Source organism: Marmota flaviventris, chromosome 13 (assembly GCF_047511675.1).
Source record: "Marmota flaviventris isolate mMarFla1 chromosome 13, mMarFla1.hap1, whole genome shotgun sequence".
In the NCBI taxonomy this organism is placed as follows: domain Eukaryota; kingdom Metazoa; phylum Chordata; class Mammalia; order Rodentia; family Sciuridae; genus Marmota; species Marmota flaviventris.
Genome location: NC_092510.1, coordinates 101724818 through 101742973, shown reverse-complemented (window position 1 = coordinate 101742973; position 18156 = coordinate 101724818). Strand labels below are relative to the sequence as shown.

General features: G+C 62.1%; 1 protein-coding gene across 2 annotated transcripts in view; it reads left to right on the top strand.

Annotated features, from left to right (window-relative positions):
* The first annotated feature begins 3138 nt into the window (after positions 1-3138).
* Positions 3139-18156, top strand: part of Vav2 (vav guanine nucleotide exchange factor 2) — a 160897-nt gene continuing 145879 nt past the window's right edge. Inside the window, exon 1 of one of the 2 annotated variants that reach the window (XM_027942146.2) lies at positions 3139-3856. In XM_027942146.2, coding sequence (XP_027797947.2) covers positions 3653-3856 — 204 coding nt within the window. In that variant the 5' untranslated portion in view covers positions 3139-3652. The remainder of the gene's footprint in view (positions 3857-18156) is intronic. The other variant, XM_027942152.2, reaches the window with a different exon arrangement.

Below are 18156 nucleotides of genomic sequence, written 5' to 3'. Positions count from 1 at the left end.
AGACCCTGATCTTGGTAGAGCTCCTCTGAAGGACAAGCTTCCTTTGCTCCTTGGATCTGGTTGTGGGACGAGGGATCCCTCAGCTGTGGCCCTTTTGATGAAAAGGACTGAGCCCTTCAGTGAGTGCTGGGGTTTGGTTGGGGAATCCTGGGTTGAAAAAGCGCCTGGTTCTCTGAGGAGCCCGTATAGAAAGGCACAGTGTGGATGGGCAGGTGTGCCCGGAGAGTGTCCAAGCCCTTGCTGAAGCCCCATCACTTGTGATACATGAAGACAGGCTCTATTGCATTCCTGCTCAGAAACTGGTCCCCGTGCTGCCCTCGGATTAGACGACTCTCTGCAGAAGTCCAGGGGCAGAGCTGGCCAGCACGCACTTGGATTTCTCTTGTGCTGACTCCCTTGAAACCATATCATTGCTAAAACAAAAGCCAATCTCTCAGCTGGAGGTCTTGGAGAGGATGGGCTTCATGTTCAGACCTGGGTCCCAATTCTGGTTCTGCCAGCTGTAACCCTGTCCAGGCTACTCTCAGGGGAAGAGTCCCAGGCAGAGGGATAGCAGGTGCAAACGCCCTGTGACGTGGAAGCAGGTGATTTCTGTTGAGGAACCTAAGGAGGGGGTCTAGACCTTGGCGGTGGAGAGGCCAGGAGTGGTCAGGAACTAGGCAAGATGGAAAAGTGGTCACTGGGACTTGCTGATGGGTTGATGTTGGGGAGAGTGACAGTACCCAGGACAATGTTGCTGTTGTGGTTCAATGCCCAGGATTCCCCAACCAAACCCCAGGTCTCCTTGGTGTTTAGGCTGACGTGCGCTCCAGGTACACTTAGGTCCGCTAGGTGGAACTCTCCTTCTCATCATCTCTCTTTGCCATAAGCAGGCGTCATCTTGAATTGTCAGATCTAAGCCTAGGTTCTTTCTGGAAGCCAGGCCACCTGCTCCTATGTGTGCTCCTTCTTGCAACCTCTCCCGTGGCCTGCAGCCCTCCTTCACATTTGGGGAACTGGGCTGGCATCCCCCCAGGGTTTCATCTGCTCAACCTGGCTGGGAGACTTCACTGGTAGTCTGTGTATGTGGCTCCCCGGGAGCCCATCTCAAAGGTGCAGGGGTCCGGGAGGACTCTCGCCCCCTGGAGGCCCTGTGCCCCGGGGAAGGCCTGCAAACAGGTGGGGTGGGGTTTCTGAAACAGTATTCACTTGTTAGCCTTCCCTACCGAGCTTTGAGTCTGCAATTTCGACCTGCTCCTTGCTCCCAGAGCAAACACTGGGAGTAGTTTCCATTCCTTCATTCTCGTCCATCCCCAGCAGAACCTCCTGTCCAGGTCAGGAACTGGGAACCAGGGAGGTCTTGTGAATGGCCTAGCAGCGAGGCCTGGTCTCCTGACTTGGCTATTCTCCAGATTAACCTGCAGATCATGGCTCCTCAAGACTGCCTCTCCTGGGAGCCCCTGGGTGGCCTGCGTGGCTCTATCCTCAGCACCACCAGGGGGCAGCAGAAGAACATCTGCACTGTCCATGGTGCGCCTCTGTCCCAGACCTGGTGTGGCCTTAGTTCTCTGCCCAAGCAGGAAAGCCAAGGGAGGAGGACAGAGGCCCCTTTCTTGCTGAGAGAGCTACCTGGAGACCTGAATGGGGCAGTGCTAGCATGGAGCCTAGGAAAGGGGCTATGAGAGAAGCCCCTACTCCCCTGGCACTGGGCCAGGACTCTGGATAATTTATACAGTTCATTCCTCATGAGCAAGTGTGAGGGAGTGAGTGGGGGTCCCCCTCACTGTTGAAGGGGAGGCAGGAATTTCCCCCTAGAGGACCCCTGCCAGACTATTGGATCAGACTGAAGCTCTGGCCTGGCTCTAGTATTTGCAATTTCTCAGGGACAGGTTGGAGGGGTCTGTCTGTTCCCCAGCAGCCCAGTGCCTTGGCTGAGGACAACTGAACCCTCCTCCCTGAGGGAGGTGGCTTCCCTGTAGCTGTTCACAAAGGTGCCTCCCTTCACTCAGAGGCAGATGCCCTACTGGACAGCTGCAGCTCACCTGTCATTTGACTTGGTGGGGGTGGATTTCTTCTTGACCTTCCCATGGGCCAGATCTCTGGCCTGACCCTCATGCTTCCTCTTCAGGTGGGAAGGCAAGACTGATTCTGCAGAGGCCATTCACAGGACAGGACCTGGTGGAGGTTCCCTGGGTGTAAGGGACCCTCTCTGGACTTGCAGTGAGAAGGGGGGGGCCATCCTGTTCTGACCCTGTCCAGTCCAGCCAAGGGAGAGGGGGGCTGGGCCACTGGGTGGTTGCCCAGCTAATACAGACCCAGGGTTCAGCCTGGTCACTCTGTTGGTGAAACCATTCTCAAAGAAGGGTTCAGACTTGCTCAGGGCTCCGCGGCACATCAAGAAGAACCAGTGCTCTGGAAAGCTGAACCCTGATCCTCATAATTTCAGTCACAGAACATGATATTTACGTTCTTGACGCTCCTCCCACTGTCACACGACGCCAGCGGGGATGGAACACTGTTGTCCCGCCCAACCCCAGGGGCTGCCTGCACCTCGTGTGCCGGTCTTCTTCCCTCTGCGGCTTACGACACATATTTTTTCTCGGTTGCATGCTCCTTAGGGCCGTCCTTGGGCTCTGGCTAGGGCGGAGGACGGGAAGGAGGCTTTGAGGAGACCTGGGCGCATGTGATCCTTGCCTTGAATTATCCCGCAGAGGCAGCTTGACATGCCCACCGGCGAGAAGCCTCTGCCCAGCCGGTGCGCCCAGCTGGTGCGCCCTCGCGGGTCTGTACTTTCCGAGAGGCCGTGCGAGGGCGCCCCGCCCTCCTGACCTCCACGGAGGTCCAGAGGCACACGGGGAGCGCAGGCGCTGCGACCTGGCCATCACTCCTCAGGCGAGGTCGCTCCAGCTGGGTGAGGAGCTCCCCAAACGTCCGGGTACCGCTCGGACGAAGTGCGGGCCTGGTGCCTGCGCCGCAGCCCTCGCTCTCCGCAACTTTCGCCGGCGGCGGCGGGGCAGGAAGTGGGGGGGCGGGGGCGGCGCTTGGCGGCGGGGAGGCGCCAGGCGAGGGTGCCGGCCCCGCCCCCGACCCCGCCCGGCGTGGCCGCGCCCCCGCGCCCCCCGAGTCCCGGAGCAGCCGAGCCGCGGGAGTCCGATCGCCCGGCGCGGAGCGCGGAGCCGGCGGGCGGGGCGAACAAAGCGGCGGCGGCGCGGGCGGCCCAGGCGCGGGACACGCGGAGCGAGCGACCCGCGGGCCTTTGTCTCGGGCGGGGCAGGAGCGGCGGCCGCCGAGGGGCGCCCGGAGCGCAGAATGCGGCGCCTGGCGGGGCGGATCGCGGAGCGCTGCTGCGGCGGGCTGCGTGGAGCCCGGCCCGGGGCCCGAGCGGACTTGTGTGTGTGAAGGGGGATCCCACGCGCTGCCCGGTGCCTGCACGTGGGTGGGAGCAGCGGCCCGCGAGGAACCCGAGGAGGAGGAGAAGGAGGAGGAAGAAGAGGAAGAGGAGGGACGCGCGGCGGCGCAGCGGGGACCCGGGGCCGCCTGCGCGAAGCCCCGCCCCGGCCGCTGAGCCCCGTGCGGGCGGGCGGGATGCCCCGCGGCCGCCGCACTTTGGCCCGAGCGTTGCCCTGAGCGAGCCGGCCCAGCGGCCGCAGCTAGCCGCGGGCGCCCGGGCGCCATGGAGCAGTGGCGGCAATGCGGCCGCTGGCTGATCGACTGCAAGGTCCTGCCGCCCAACCACCGGGTGGTGTGGCCCTCCGCCGTGGTCTTCGACCTGGCGCAGGCGCTGCGCGACGGCGTCCTCCTGTGCCAGCTACTGCACAACCTCTCCCCCGGCTCCATCGACCTCAAGGACATCAACTTCCGGCCGCAGATGTCCCAGGTGAGGGTCTGGACGCGGCGGGAGGGGCCCTGGGCTCCGGTGACGCGCACAACGGAACGCCGAGGTCGCGGCTATGGGAGGCCGGGCACATTGGTCGGGGCGCTGGGTTGGGGACGTCGATGGGCGGCGGGAGGGCTGGTGAAGAGGGGGCGCGTCCCCGGCCTTCAAGCCGGCTTCGAGCGACGACCCCCGGAGGCACGAAGTTGGCCAAAGTCCCCCAAGCCTGGGGCGCGTCTCCGCCGCGGGCGGATACTGCTCCCCCGCTGAGCCGGTTTCCCTCTCCGGTTCCCGGGCTGGAGGGAATCTCCAGTCCCGTGGGGCGCCGAGCACTGCCGCCCCGCTCCGGGGCCTGGGCACTCCGGCCCTGCGAGTGTCCCTGCCGCCCTCGGGCAGGCTGCCGCACCGGTGGCTGCGCCTGGGCTGCGGTTTGGGCTTCGCGCTTGGAGCTGGGGCCAGTGGAGGGCGAGCCGGGAGCTTACGGTGCGCGGCGGGGCGGGGGCCCTCCGGACGCACCCAGCCGGTGGACTGGGCGCCGCCCCCTAGCCCTCCTCCAAGACCTGAGCCGGGAGCGAGCCTTTGAGGCCCTCAACGCAGTGGCTGAGCCCACATCATTTCTTCACCATCTCCCCTCGGGCCCTCAAGTGTGGCCTTTGTCGCTGCGGAGGCACCCGTGTGGCTGCAGGGCTGGGCAGGAAAATGTCCGCTCCCATGGTCCTAGCAGCTTTTCTTGCCCCCTTAAAGGGAACTTGGCTGAGAGTTAAGCAGAATCGTGGATCCCCTATCCAAGAGGGCTTTGAAGGGATCTGGGAGGCCATGTGGACCTAACTGGTGGCCTGCATCCAGCCAGGACTGCCCAGGAGTGACCTATTGGCCAGCCCAGCAGCCCCTGTCCCAGCTGGCTGGGCAACTCTGTGGACAGTGGCCATTTACCAGGGTACTTGGGGAAATGCAGTGTCTGGGAGGGAGGGTGCAGTGAGTCACTCGTGGTAACATTCCAGCCGGCTGCAGCCTCTGCCCTTTGGCAGTGACTGCCTTTCTGAGAAGATGGGGCCCCTTTCCAGGGTGAATGACAAAGGAGCGGGAAGGGTGGGGGTCCACCCTGCCTCTAGTGATGATACCCAGGGACTGAGGCCCACAGCCCAGAGAGGGAGCCCTCAGTGCCTCCCCAGCAGCTGGTGCCAGGCACTGCACCCTCTCAATGACCATGTGTCCAAGATGGGGGCCCCAGGTGGCACCCAGAGTACTTTCACAGGTTCTGTACTCTGCCTTCGCCCCCTTGGGAGCTGGGGAGTACTTACCCCATTTTATGGTTGGAGAAACAGAGGAAGAGTTGCTGCCCTCAAGGAGCTGGGCCTTGACCTGGTGCCGGCCTTTGACTGGGCTGTCCATGCTGGCTGCTCTGGGTTGTTAGTGCTGACTGCAGGGCGGCTGAGGCCAGGGACACCCGCTGCGTGGCTCAGCTCAGTGGAGGCTGGTGGAGCTCTGCCTAGCCTGGCAGTGCCTGGGTTCTCCCTCCCAGCTGTGGTTTGGACAGGGTGGGAGGAGGAGGGGGCAGTGGTGAGGCAGGCAGCAGGCGCAGCCCCTGTGCTGGAAGTTTAAGTCAGACTTCCTGGGGTCCCAAGGGTCATCAGCTGGGCAACACTATGGACCCCAAGGGTCCTTTTGAGCCCCCTTGCCCTTGCCCTGGTAGAGCGGTGTTAAGAGGTTCTGGGTGGTTAGAGAATCAGATGAGTGTATCTCCACGTGGCCATGTGCTCTGATTGATTTGTGGTACTGTCACCTCCCAGGTAAATGATCACCTTCAGGACCTCAGTTTCCCTAATGAATACAGTGATAGTAGCCACCTCCTAGCCTTGATGTGGGGATTGGGGGGGGCGGAGGCGCAGAGGGTCCTTAACACTTGTTCAATAAATGCTAGCAACGTTAGGCAGCATCTGGACTGTGCACTGTCCTTTGTGGCCCAGTCTGTCCTCTTGTCCTCTGCGTGTCTTCTCCTGGAGGATGGGGTGGTCACACTGGTCTTTGCACGTCTGTTGCTGCAGGTGCTCTAACCTGCATGCTGTGGGATTGGGGTTGACCAGATGGCCCCATCTGTATATTCATCAATAAAGAAATGCTGTTGTTTTTTTTTTAAAAAACCATGGGCACCTGTGCTTGTGGATAGGGACTTCATGCTCTCTGGGTGGTTGTTCTTTGCTGTCTGGCAAACATTTCTTGTGGGGAGCGGGGACAGAAGGTGTTGTCTCTCTCTGTAGTGATTGAATCACAAGAAAAATGACAGCTGCCCTTTCTTACCCATGCTGCCCTGGGCCAGGCAGGATGCTGGAGGGTCGGTCACCCTGACTCAGATGAGGCAGTTGGAGGTCAGAGAGTTGGAGTGACTAGCCTCAGATCACTCAGATAGTGAGTGGCAGAACTAACACGTGAAGTCAGGTCTCCCTCCCAGGACTGTTTAAATAAACTGTGATGTCACAGGACCTCCCGCCTGTCCTGCCGTTGCTGAGGTTCTGGGGACGTTCCTGGCCTCATGTGTGTCTGTTTTCAGGAGTGGGTAGGGTAGGAGTGCCTGTGTTACCCTGGGCATCTGGGTACTCTGCCAGGGAGTCAGCAGGGACCCTCTGTAGGGCAAATGCCTGCCGTGGTGTGCCAGGACCTGTCCAGCTCAAAGCCTGTTGTGCGGCTGTCTCCTAGAGTGCCACGTGGCTTCTGGGGGTGACATCCTGTTGTGAGAGGATCTGGAGTTCCCCTCTCACTGAGTTACCTTAGCCGGGTTACGGGCCCCAGAGAAGCATGAGAGCAGCGTGCATCTATTGAGCATATGCTGCATATAGAGCCAGGTCTGGGAGATGGTCACAGAGAATCCCCGCTGCCCACTTAACGGTGCCCTCCTTGTGTGGGCAGGATGCTCTCCACATCATCCAAAATGCCTGGAAGCCACCCTGGGTTTAATTAAACTAATTAGCTAAGGCCACAATGTGCTGATCCTACGAGGGCACAGCACTTCTGCAGCAGCTGTGGCTGTGAGGTCTGCAGGGTGCTGGGTCAGCAGGCGGCCGTGCGTTTGGAAGGCCACCCACCGGCTCTGTCATGCCCACATCACCGTCCAGGCCTCCTCCTCACTGAACATCGGTGGCTTGTCTGTCTGCAGGGACACGGCAGAGAGAAGGCTCGGGAGTGGGCCCCCGGGGCTTGTCACCACCCGCACCTCACTCTGCTCCTGGCCTCTCCCGTCACCATGCATTTTGTGTCCCCATCCCCATGGCTTTTCAGCTGGTGCCCATCACATGCTGTGTCCTTGTCAAAAGACCTCCTTCCTTGCAGCCCGGTTCTTCTCGTGGGAGCTGGTTTGGGCCCCCTCCTCCAGGAAGCCCCCTGATTTCTCTCTTGCCTGGGCCACGCCAGCCTTGGTCTGGGCTCCCAGTGTTTGTAGTGTGGGTCTCAAGTTTGCACTGCCACACTCTGTTTTATCATAGGCACCACTTCCTGCCTCCTCTCCCTAACTTGGGCAGTGGGTACATGGAGAGCGTGAAGGTGCTGCCATCTGTGTCCTCCAGGCTTGAGCCCATCCAGGCATGGCCCCCTTGCAGAGGGACGGGGATTCATCCCTCAGTTCCTTCATTTGGGGAATAAGTCCCAAACCCCTGCCCCATGCGAGGGTGGGAGGGCGCAGGCTGGGCTGTCCCTGCTGCCGTGAAGTCCAGGATGAGATGCCCTGGACTGGAAGAACCCTCATGTGGTACCCGGCGCGTTCAGGAGTGCAACCAGATGGCCCTGTTGGAGGTTGAGGTTCAAGAGCCTGGGTCTCAGGGCAGAGAGGGGAAGGCTGATTCCAAGGGAACGAGGAAGCCTTTTATCTGGTTCCATTTTGAAAGTAGCTCAGATTTTTGGCGAGCTATGAGTTTAGTACAAATAACTTTCTCTTGACGCGTTTGTGGGTGAGTTGGTGACTGGGTGCTCTGCACCCTGAGCATTTAGTGTGTTTCCTACAAACAAGGGCATTCTCCTAACCGCAGCGCGGCCGTCTAAATCCGGAAGAGGCAGCTCTAGGTAATCCGTTCAAGTTCCCAGTTGTCCTGGTAAGTGCCCTTCACAGCCAGGTGCCCTGGGGGTCCCCACTCCCCCTGAGTCTCTCAGCCTGGGATGCCTTTCCTCGATTTTCATGACCTTGACTGGGAAGGTCACAGCCTCCTTTGATGGTAGCTTGTCCCTCCTTTGGGTTGTCTGATGCCTCCTCATGATTAAATTCGGGTGGTGGGTCTGTAGGGACACAGATGTTGTGTCCCTCTCCTTGGGTCCCATCAGGGACACAGGTTTAGGTTTGAAGGCGGCTTGTCAGAGTTTCCCACCGTTGTTACCCTCCTGTGGTGGCTACTGCTTGTTCAAGGAGATACTTCAAGACAATGTATTACCGTCCCCGTCCTCCTCTGCCTCCTGCCCCTGCCCCCCTCTCTTTCTCTCTGCTTTCGCTTTCCCCCTGGTTTGGACCACTTCCTGTTTTACACCATGCCTTATGATCTGTCACTGTCATTATCCATGCTGGTGCTCGAGTCGTCGCGGGGTGAGTGGTGGGACCTGCCCCGGCTGGCTCCTGTCTATCTTTTGGCACTCTCCCAATCCGCCTCTGAGCGTCTGCTTCCAGGCCCAGGGTGCTCCAGGCCGGCTTCTGTTGTCCTTTGTCCCTTCTCCCTGAGCTCTGGCTTCCTGGTGCTGCCGTGGGGGGTCAGGAGCCAAGCTCCAGGGCAGTGTACTTAGTGCTGAGGGTGCCCCTGCTTCCTGCCCCCACCTGGGAGTTGGTGAGTGAGCGTGTGTGCGCATGTCTGTGTATACAGGGGTGTCCACACACCACATGCCTGTCCACGTTAGTGCTGCCAAATAGAAACACAATGTCAGCTTTAAAAGTAAGAAACATGAAACACTAATTTTAACAATTTATTTTATTTAACTTATACAGTCTCAACAGATTGACCCTGAGGGGTGCACATCAGATCCTTGGGATGCACAGATCTTACGCATCTGTGCTTTACCCATAAAAAGAGTATCTCCATCACGAGACCCGTGAACAGCACATTCCTTGAATTAAAATTTCCTGCAGGGGTGTGATTGGGAAGGATGTCTGAAAAGGCTCCTCGGGGGCAGAAATGCAGACAAGGTCAACAAACCCTGATTTCCCATGTTAGCCATTCTGCCCGGCCAGGGTGGGCAGCGCCGTGGGGCAGTGGAGGGGCAGGTGCTGGCTGCATGGAGCAGTTCCCAAGGCCTGGGTTTGAGTCTGCAGGGGACACCAGTGAGCAGTGTCTGCAGGGCGCAGGGGGAGGCACAGCCTGGCATCGGCACAAACGAGTTGTTTGTGTGATGTGTGTTGATTGAAGAAACTGGCTTGGCGTGTGTGGGGGTGAAAGAGCTGTGTGCGTGGAGAGGCCACCGTGAGCAGCCCTGTCTCTGCTGTGGGCCTGGAGTGTGCGGCCTCGGAGAACCAGGGCCGGGGCTCTCCAGCTGTGTGCAGGGTGGGCACAGCGCGAGAACTCCCACTCTCTTGGGACCTGACAAGGGTGCATGTCCCCCACCTGGGCTTCAGTGGAGCCCTTTGCTGCCATGAGGCTTAGGTGGCAGAGGGTGACCCTTTGGGAGGAAGTCCTCCTCAGCCTTTGGGAAGCACTGGTCCCTGGCTGGGCAGTCTGCAACGTGTTACCTTCCTTTGAGGATGCTTGTGGGGACACTTGTGCCCTGTCTGTTCCTCCTGTCCCTATATTCAGGCCTTGTCTGTGGGTTGTGGCTTCCTGACTGAGAATGGACGTCCAGCTCAGGGGCAGTGCTGGTGGGCAGGTGGGCCAGAGCAGCGGGGGTCCGGCTTTAGGTAGATGCCCGGGTCCCTGCTCCCTTCCTCCTAGCGGTCAGACCCGCCTCTTCTGCCTCCCTGTCCATCCGTCCGTCTCTCCAGGAGCAGGGCAGCGGCATTTCCTGTGAAGAGCCAGCCGGGAGCCCTCGCAGGCTGGGTGGGCTGGGGCCTCTGTGGCAGCCCAGCCCTGCCTTGCGGCACGCTGGACGGCGCTGGGCTCCGGTGAGATGCGTGTGTGGAGGGGGTTCTGAGTTTCATGGCTGTTTCCCGAGTCACAGGATTCCTTTGGCTTTTCCCCTCCAACTATTTAAAAACGTGAGGCCCTTCCTTGGCTGCAGGGCGACAGAGCCAGGGGGTGGGCCTACGGCACAGGCAGTGGTCCACCTGTGCACAGCTGGGCATCCGTCTGGGCCGCTGCGCCCTGGCCTGGGCCACCCCACCCTTGCTACTGGGCCCCTCTGTGTTCAGCCGCAGAGTCTGGCTCCAACCCCTGCTGTCCCTCCCCACCTGAGGCATTCCTTGGCCCTGTGCTGGGTGCCCGGCCTCTGTCCCTCCAGGCACCCAGGGCTCCAGCTTCAGGGTGCCACCAGGGGCTCCAGGCCTGCAACTCGGGGCCTTCGGCCCTGCCGCGCCCTTTCTTCCTCTCTGCCCGGCCCTGCCTCTGCCCAGCAGCCTGCCCTGGGAGTGCTCCTGCTCCCGCCAGCTCAGGACCTGAGGGGGCCCTGCTCCTCGGGGGTCTCCCCTTCCCTGCTCCTCACCCAGGTTGTGGCGACCTCCGCCTGCCATGCAGGCCCTGGCATGGGCCTGTCAAGCAGGAGGAGCCGCACGCAGGCCAGGTTCGGCTGGGCTCTGCCAGGCTGTGTGCCAAGCGCTGCCTCCGACCTCGCCCCAGCAGTGAGGGCCAGGCTTTGTCCACATCCCCTGACCAGGAGGCTGGCCCCAAGCAGGTCCTCCACTTAGCAGTGTGGCCGTAACAGGTCTCTTCAGCTTGGCCTCCTTACCTCGGGGGATGGCAGTGGCCGTCCCAAAGCCTGTCCTATCGGGTTTGGTGAGAAAGACCTGGTGTGTGCCTCCTAGAAGGCCCGGTGGGTCCCAGGATGCGGTACCCTGCCCCGGGCCTGGAGGCAAGGCTGGCGCGCAGGGCCCTGGCTGGTCGTGTGCCCCTCCCTTGGCATCCAGGACCCAGGCCCAGCAGGCAGCGGTGGGATGGCGGGGCTGCCGTCCTGCTTCTCTTCTGCTGGCTGCCCACCTGCAGCACGGACCCTTGGCACACCTCCTGGCGCACACGGAGGGCTCCCTCGGGGGCTGGCGTCAGAGCTGTCTCTGTCTGCAGGAGACCCTCCTGGACCCATGCCCCAGGGGAGCCAGAGCACCTGACACTTCAGCCCCACATGGCTGAGGGGGGCTGTTAGCAATTCACCCGGGCCCCGGGCAGACAGCACGCGCTGGCCAGTTGGGACGCCTGCTGCCCGCTCTCTGCGGCTCCCTGGCAAGGGGTCCAGCTGGGCAGGCAAGAGATGTCCGTGTGGTCCAGGGCTGTGCTGCCCTGGGATTCCTGGAGCAGGGTGGTGTGGAGGCTTCCTGGAGGAGGGGGCACTTGGGATAAAGGTAGAGACAGTGGCCATTCGGCCGAGAGGCTCCCTGTGGGCAGCGGCCAACAGCCCCCAGACCACTGATGCCAGGGTGTGGTGTTAGGAGGTCTGTGTCCCAGCGGCAGTGGCAGTGGCAGCGGCACGGGGTCTGGAGCCAGCTGCGTGGTGTGCTGTCCCTGCCTGGCCGGGATGGTGTTGCCCTGGCTGGGACTTGGAGGGTGGCTTGACAGGACGCTCCATGGATGGCAGCGGTGTCGCAAGGCCAGCTGGACAGCGGGTAGTGGGGAGTGACTGTCCTCTGGTCTTGGGAGGAGGCAGTGCCCCAGGCTTCCTGGGAGGGTATGTGGGTTGCTGGGCGCTGCCTGGCCCTGGGGTGCTCAGGGCTGGGAGAACCTCCCTGCTCCTTTCTGACTGGCCAGCCCTGCCCTTGGTGGGAAGCCCTGCCAGGACCAGGCTGTGCAGCTTGCAGTTCCTGGGTGGGGAGGGAGGGCTGCGAGTGGCCATGGCTGCATGGCCTGGGGCCAGGCCTTCTCGCCCTGCTGTGTGGCCTCTCCCTGTGGAGTGGCCTCTTGCCCTGCCTCTTGCCCTGCTGTGTGGCCTCTCCCTGTGGAGTGGCCTCTTGCCCTGCCTCTTGCCCTGCTGTGTGGCCTCACCCTGGGGCTCTGTGCCTCCCTCTACCAGCAGACTAGGCCCTTGGCATTGTTCTCGAGCTGGTGGGGGGCTTGGGGGACAGAGCCCTGCGCCTGAGTCCAGAGAGGGCCCCAGGGCCGGCAGGCTCTGCCCCTCTCCTTCACGGCCTCCTGGCCTGTCCCCTCAGCTGCTGCCAGGTAGCTGGAGGGGGCTCCCTCTGTCATTTCCTTAGCACCTGCCATTGGGCGCCAGGCCACAGAGAGGGGCACCGTCTGTGCTGCTGGCTTTCTGCGGGGAGGTGGGAGGGAGGGTGAACAAAGTCCTCAAGCTGTACTTGGTGTCATTCCAGCCACTTGGGAGGCTGAGGCAGGAGGATCGCATGTTCAGGCCAGCCTGGGTAATGTAGCAAGACCCTGACTCAAAAAACAAAACAAAACAAAAAACAAAAACAAAACCCTTTTTTTAAAGGACTGGGGATGTGGCTCAGAGGCAGAGTGCTCCTGGATTCAATCCCCAGTTTAAAAAAAGAAAACAAAACCCAGCCCAGGGCAGGAGGCTGTGGGCCTCGTTCCGTGAGGCTGGCAGGCGGGCTTCCTGCACCTGTGCTCTGGTGCTTTTCAGCTCAGCAGTGGGAACAGGCTCCCTACGGGGGGCGGGGGCGGTTGAAGTACAGTTGGCAGGTCCCGAGGCAAGGCCCGGGCCGGAGGGTGGGTCCTGGGCCTGGCTCCTGTGTGGCTGTTGGGACGGCCGTGGCCCTGCCTTTGGTCTCTGCAAAGGAAGTCCCCTGCGCTCGCTGGGCCGCCTTCCTGTCATCAACATCCTCTGCCGAGTTCCGATGGCTGCGCTGCATCCGCTCCAGCCCTGGGCCTTGGGACCTCCAGTTGCCCACGGTGACTGAGCCATGTTTGTGCAGACCCCTGGGACCCCCTGTCCACCTGGCCTGGCCCCTTGCCGTTAGGCAGGGATGGTGACAGCAGGTGCCTGATGGTGACGGCATGGCCCTTCTCAGGCCTGGGTTCTGACCCCGCCTCCCTGCCTCCTGACTGCTCTGAATGGCATCTCCAGGCCCCGCCTCCTTGTCGTGGAAGGGGCTCCCCCAGAGCCACCTCATGGGGTCTGTTGGGGAGTGGTTGAAGGGGCAGAGGGGTCTCATGGCTCTGGACCCAGCCCTGTGCTGGCCTAGGTCCAGGCTGAGGGCACAGCCAGTTGGAGCCCGTGCTCTGCCGCTGTGAGTGGGGTCTTCTGAAGCCACCTGTCCTGTGCGTGTCCTGTGCGTGTCCTGCAGCTTCTGGGCTGTCTTTGGCCTCCGAATCCAAAATGTAAACAAGAACGACAAACAGGCCGTGGTGGAGACGGACGGATCGTGCGGTGGCGCAGGTCCGGTTCCCCGAGCCTGCCAGCTGCGGGATTCACAAGAACAGACGCCGCCGGCAACGCGGTGCTTGTGTTTTGTGGGGTCACTTGTGGGTCCTTGTAGTCTGTGTAGGGTTCCAACAGAGACCTCAGCAGGCCCCGCCCTCCGGCCACATCCCAGATGCTGCCACCAGAGCTCCCGCTGGCCCGGCTCCTCGGCTTCGCTGTTTTGGTTTGAGGCAGTGCCTCAGCCTGGGGCCTTCCTGGGGCCTTTCTGGGACTTGAAGCCTGTCCCCACGTCCCACAGCCCCTGAGCCCCATGCCCCTTGCCATCTGCATTGGGCTGGGAGGGGTCTTTCTTCTGCTGTCAGAGGGCTTCTCCGAATGCCAACTTGCCTCCGTGAGGGTCACCTCTGCCCTGTTGGTCCTTCCTGCTGGAGCGTGGGCGGTGGCAGGAGGGTGCGCTCTGCGGACAGGGTGCTGGGTGCCTGGCCAAGACCGTCCCTGTGCGGGGTGGGCCTCTTGGTCTCTGCTCTGCTTACCCCCAGAGCCAGGTGCCTTGATGTCCCTCTTCTGCATGTGGCCATTTCCCAGCGCTGTTCATTTGTCACACTGTCTCAGGACAAGGTGCAGCTAGGGGCAGCCGAGGAGGGGCCGTCGGGCCGGAGTGGAGTGCAGTCTGGACCCGGCCACAGCCTTTCTGATTTCGGTGGCCTTGCCCTCCATTGTGCCTGCTCCCTGGGGGTCTGAGGACCACCTATTTCTTTTTTCTCTCTTGTTCCCAGGGGACCCTTTTTGGGCTCTGGAGGTGACAGTGGTCACATGAGGAGTGTTGGGCCCCCATCTTTAAACCGATGCACAGGGCGACTGGCCAGGGCCTGCCGCCTGGAGCAGCTTGGCAAGTCGTCTGGATGCGTGTCTCAGGCCGGTTCTGGCCCCCAGCTCATGACACCTGCGTCCCGAGACTCTCCTTCACTTGCCGCCTACTCTTGGTCCCCCCACTGGGCCCTCATGCCCCCTCTCCCCACCCCATTACCTGCGGGCTGCCTTCGCCCATAGATGACGGGTCATGTCTACACTGACCCTGAGCATCTGCTGCATGCTGACCGGTCAGGCTCTGGGCGGCCTGAGGAACCTCTCAGTTTTGTTTTTATTCCAGAGCTCAAAGGAAGCAGGCCCGAGGCTGGCCTCCCGGAAGAGCCTCCTGGAGACGGGGTGCGCTGGGCTCCTCTGCTCCCCAGCCTTGGCTGGCCACCCCGTCACTCTCCCTGGGCCTCCGTCCCAGCAGGGAGGCTAGACTCCCCTCCCTCGTGGCTGCAGACCTCAGGTGGTGTGCTCAGGGCTCGGCTGTAGTCCCGGCTTGGCTGGTGACAGCTGTGTGTCTTGAGCTTGGCCATCATGGTGGGTTATGTCCACAGCAGAGGCCAGGCTGGGTGTGAGGCCTGCGGGCCAGGTCGGGTGGACCTTGGTGGAAACTCCTGACTCCAGAGGTGGGGCTGTTGAAGGTTGGTGTGGGTGGAAAAGAGGGTGTGTCTTCCTGAGGTTCAGGGGCAGAGCCCCGGGCCCCTGGCCTGGGAGCACAGTGACCGTGAGTCCTTGTTTCATGGTGCTGAGGAGGGGACCTAGGGCCCCATGCATGCGGGGCCAGTGCCACATGCGAGCTGCAGCCCATGGTGAACCTGTGACCAGTGGGAGAGAAGTGGGGGAAGAGCTGTCATTTCTGAGCCCAGCTCTGGAGTCTGTGGTGGACGTTGGCCCTGGGGGTGTCACCCAGCCTCTCCAAGCCTCGGTTTGCCTGTGACACACCAGCACCCTCCTGCTGTCCCTGTAGATGCCAGGTGTCCTGCCCGACATGCGGTGTGTGTGTGTGTGTGTGTGCAGCCCCATGAAGGAGCCAGTGACACTCGACTCTGCCACTGCTGTGACCATTGTCCTTGTGCCCTGACCAGAACGTCACTGTGTGTCCAGCAGGTGTCCAGGGGAGGTGGAAGCCTGGAGAGGGGCTTGCAGTCCAGGGGGCAGAGGGTCGCAGCTCCAGCAGGAGAGGAAGGGTGGGCTGCTGCGGGCAGCTGGCTCTGCCTCTGAGCACCTCTGCCATGTCAGCAGAGGCTTCCCCTGTCCCCTCACGTCCTGGCATCTCTGCCTGCTTCCTGGAGTGGGAATGGTTGTGCTGGCTCAGGGGCCAGAGAGGACAGAGCTCGTTTCTGGGCACCATGGTCCTGGGAGTGGGTGTGGGGTTCTCGGCCTGGTTTGCTCTGCTCCTTCTAGCTGCTGCTCAGGGCCCAGGTGCACACTGCCAGGAGATGGCCAAGGGTGCAGGAGGAGGCTGTCCCGTTGGTGGGCAGGGCAGGGGAGGGGCTTCCTGGAGTGGGGTGACGCGGGAGACACCTGCCCGTGCCCCTGCCTCTGGCCCTGCAGCGGGCACCTGGTGTGTCTGCGCCCTGGCTTCCTTCCCGTCTGTGCGATGGGGCTTCGGGGACTCTCGGGATAGCAGCCCTCGGGTGGCCTCTGGGCCGGCCTCCTCCAGGGTCAGGACTGAGCCCAGCTGGAGTGGGCTGCGTGGTGGCAGGACACCTGTCAGTCTTGTGTGGGTGTGGTACGTCCATGGACCCCAGGCCGTTCTTCACTGCTGTCTAGGTCCCCGTGCCACGTGCTTCCCTGGTACCTGCTTGTGTCTTCCTCCTGTCCACCTTGTGGTCTGCCCTGTGGCCATCTTCCTGTCTACCCTGTGGTCTGCCCTGTGGTCTTCCTCCTGTCCACCCTCTGGTCTGCTCTGTGGCCATCCTCCTGTCCACTCTGTGGTCTGCCCTGTGACCTTCTTCCTGATCTTCCTCCTGTCCACCCTGTGGTCTGCCCTGTGGCTGTCCTCCTGTCCACCTTGTGGTCTGCCCTTCGGCTGTCCTCCTGTCCACCCTGTGGTCTACCCTATGGCCATCCTCCTGCCCTCCTTGTGGCGGGCTCCTCAGGCCCCCTCTGGCACTACTTGCTGCTGCTGACTCGGGCCTGTGCTGGGTCAGAGCTGCCCGGGGCCCGTAGCCTTCCCTTCTCTCTGCAGGAGTGAGGCTGCGGGTGGGCAGCCAGGAAACAGCTCCCCAGACCCTGCAACCCCCCCTTGACGTTGTGGCACCTGCAGGCGGCACCTGAGAGCCCTCGCTGAGCTGGCAGCAGGAGAATGGGGGGGCACCCTCTCCACCTTCTTGAGGAGCCGGGGCCTGGTCGGCACAGCAGGCCCTGGCTGTGTGCTCCAGGCTGCCTCGGTCCCTCGGCTGTAAATGGGGTGTCTTTTCTGCCCGAGGTCCTCCAGGGCAGCAGGAGGAAGGCTGGAGGCTGCTGGAGCCGCCGCCCGCCCACGTCTGGACATGTGTGTAATGACTCCTGGGGGCAGCCGCCCTGCCCGCCCCGCCTGGACGCCTCCGTCCGTCCGTCTGTCTGTCTGTCTGTCTGTCTGTCTGGGTCTTGCTTGGTGCTCTGGTGACAAGTCCTTGTTCAGCTCTTCTGTGGGCGGGGCATGTTCCTGGCTCAGCTGGCAGGAGCCAGGGCCCTCTGGCTGTGGTCATCTCCGGGCACCAGCAGGTCAGGCACAGTCTGGTTTAACAATGACGTGGCTTTCTGTTTTTCTGCGTTAGCCAGTGGTGTGGTGCTGCTGCCCCCCAGCGTTTTAGGGGGTGTTAGTGTGGAGGTTTCCCAGGAAGGTCTGCTGGAGGGGGCCCGCGCTCGTCCTTTAGTTGGTGGGTGCCGAGGGTCTGGGAGTGACCACCGAGGCCGAGGCCGTCAATCTGGGCTGGGAGCCTCCCTTTTCAGGGGCGTGTGGCTGTGCGCGCCCGTGTGGCACTCTGGCTGCTCCTAGCTTCACGCCTGGCAGTGTCGTCTGGGTTGAGGGTGGTGGCTGCATGGGGGTGTGGATGAGTCAGAGTGGACCCCGGGTCAGGAGATGGGGTCCCCTCTGCCTTCCCCCCGTGCCTGCATCTCGCGGCACCCTGCTCCTGGGCAGTTTGGGACTGTGTCTATTCCAGCTCTGGAGTTGTGCAGCCTGAGGGACTTATTCTGTCTGCAGGGTTCTGTCTGCCCTGTTGGACAAGGTGGATGAAGAGCCGTCCCTTCGGTGGTGGAAAGGACTGGCCACCTCCTCACAGAGAGTCAGGGCCCAGGTGGAGCAGGAAGCCAGTGTGGGGAGGGTTGACAGCTGGGGACCATGACTGGCTGAGCCCACATCCTGGACCAGCTCCTGTCCTTGTCCTGCCCTGCTCCTCCCACTGGGGCCTGGCTGTCCTGGGTGGCGTGGGAAGTGGCCAGTGGGCAGGAAGCCAGCCTATAACAGCCACGTCTCATCTCCCCAGTACAGGGCGTCGGCGCTCAGCCCTTCTGATGCTCTGCTGTCTGGCGGCTGCGAGGTGCTGGCCTGCACCAGGGCTGAGCGCAGTGGGCGGGCGGGCAGCAGGTCCTGCCAGGACAGTTCCTCGTGCTGCATGGGCTCGGCCAAGAGTCCCCAGCCCTCTGTAGTCCTTGGGCCCAGGGAGTCACCTGCTGCACTGCCTGCTCTGGGCTGCTCCCAGGGCTGGCTCTGGGGTGCCCCATGGTCACGGACGCTCAAAGGGGCCCCATGGTGGACGGGCCCCGCACAGGGCTCTTGCTGCCTCTCGACAGCACCTGGGAGGAGCAGTTACAATCGTTCCATTTAAAAGCCCTGGAAACTGAGGCCAGTGCACAAAGAGCCCATCTGCATGCAGCAGTAGGAGGCAGGACGGGAGCCCGTGCCCAGCCTTGGCGTCCTCTCCCCAGGCGCCCCGCTCCCGAGGTGCCGGGATCTGTACCCGTCTAAACACTGCCATCCATAATTCATGTGCTGGCAACCTCTCTCTTGTTTTCTTTACTCATGTGTGTAATAAAAA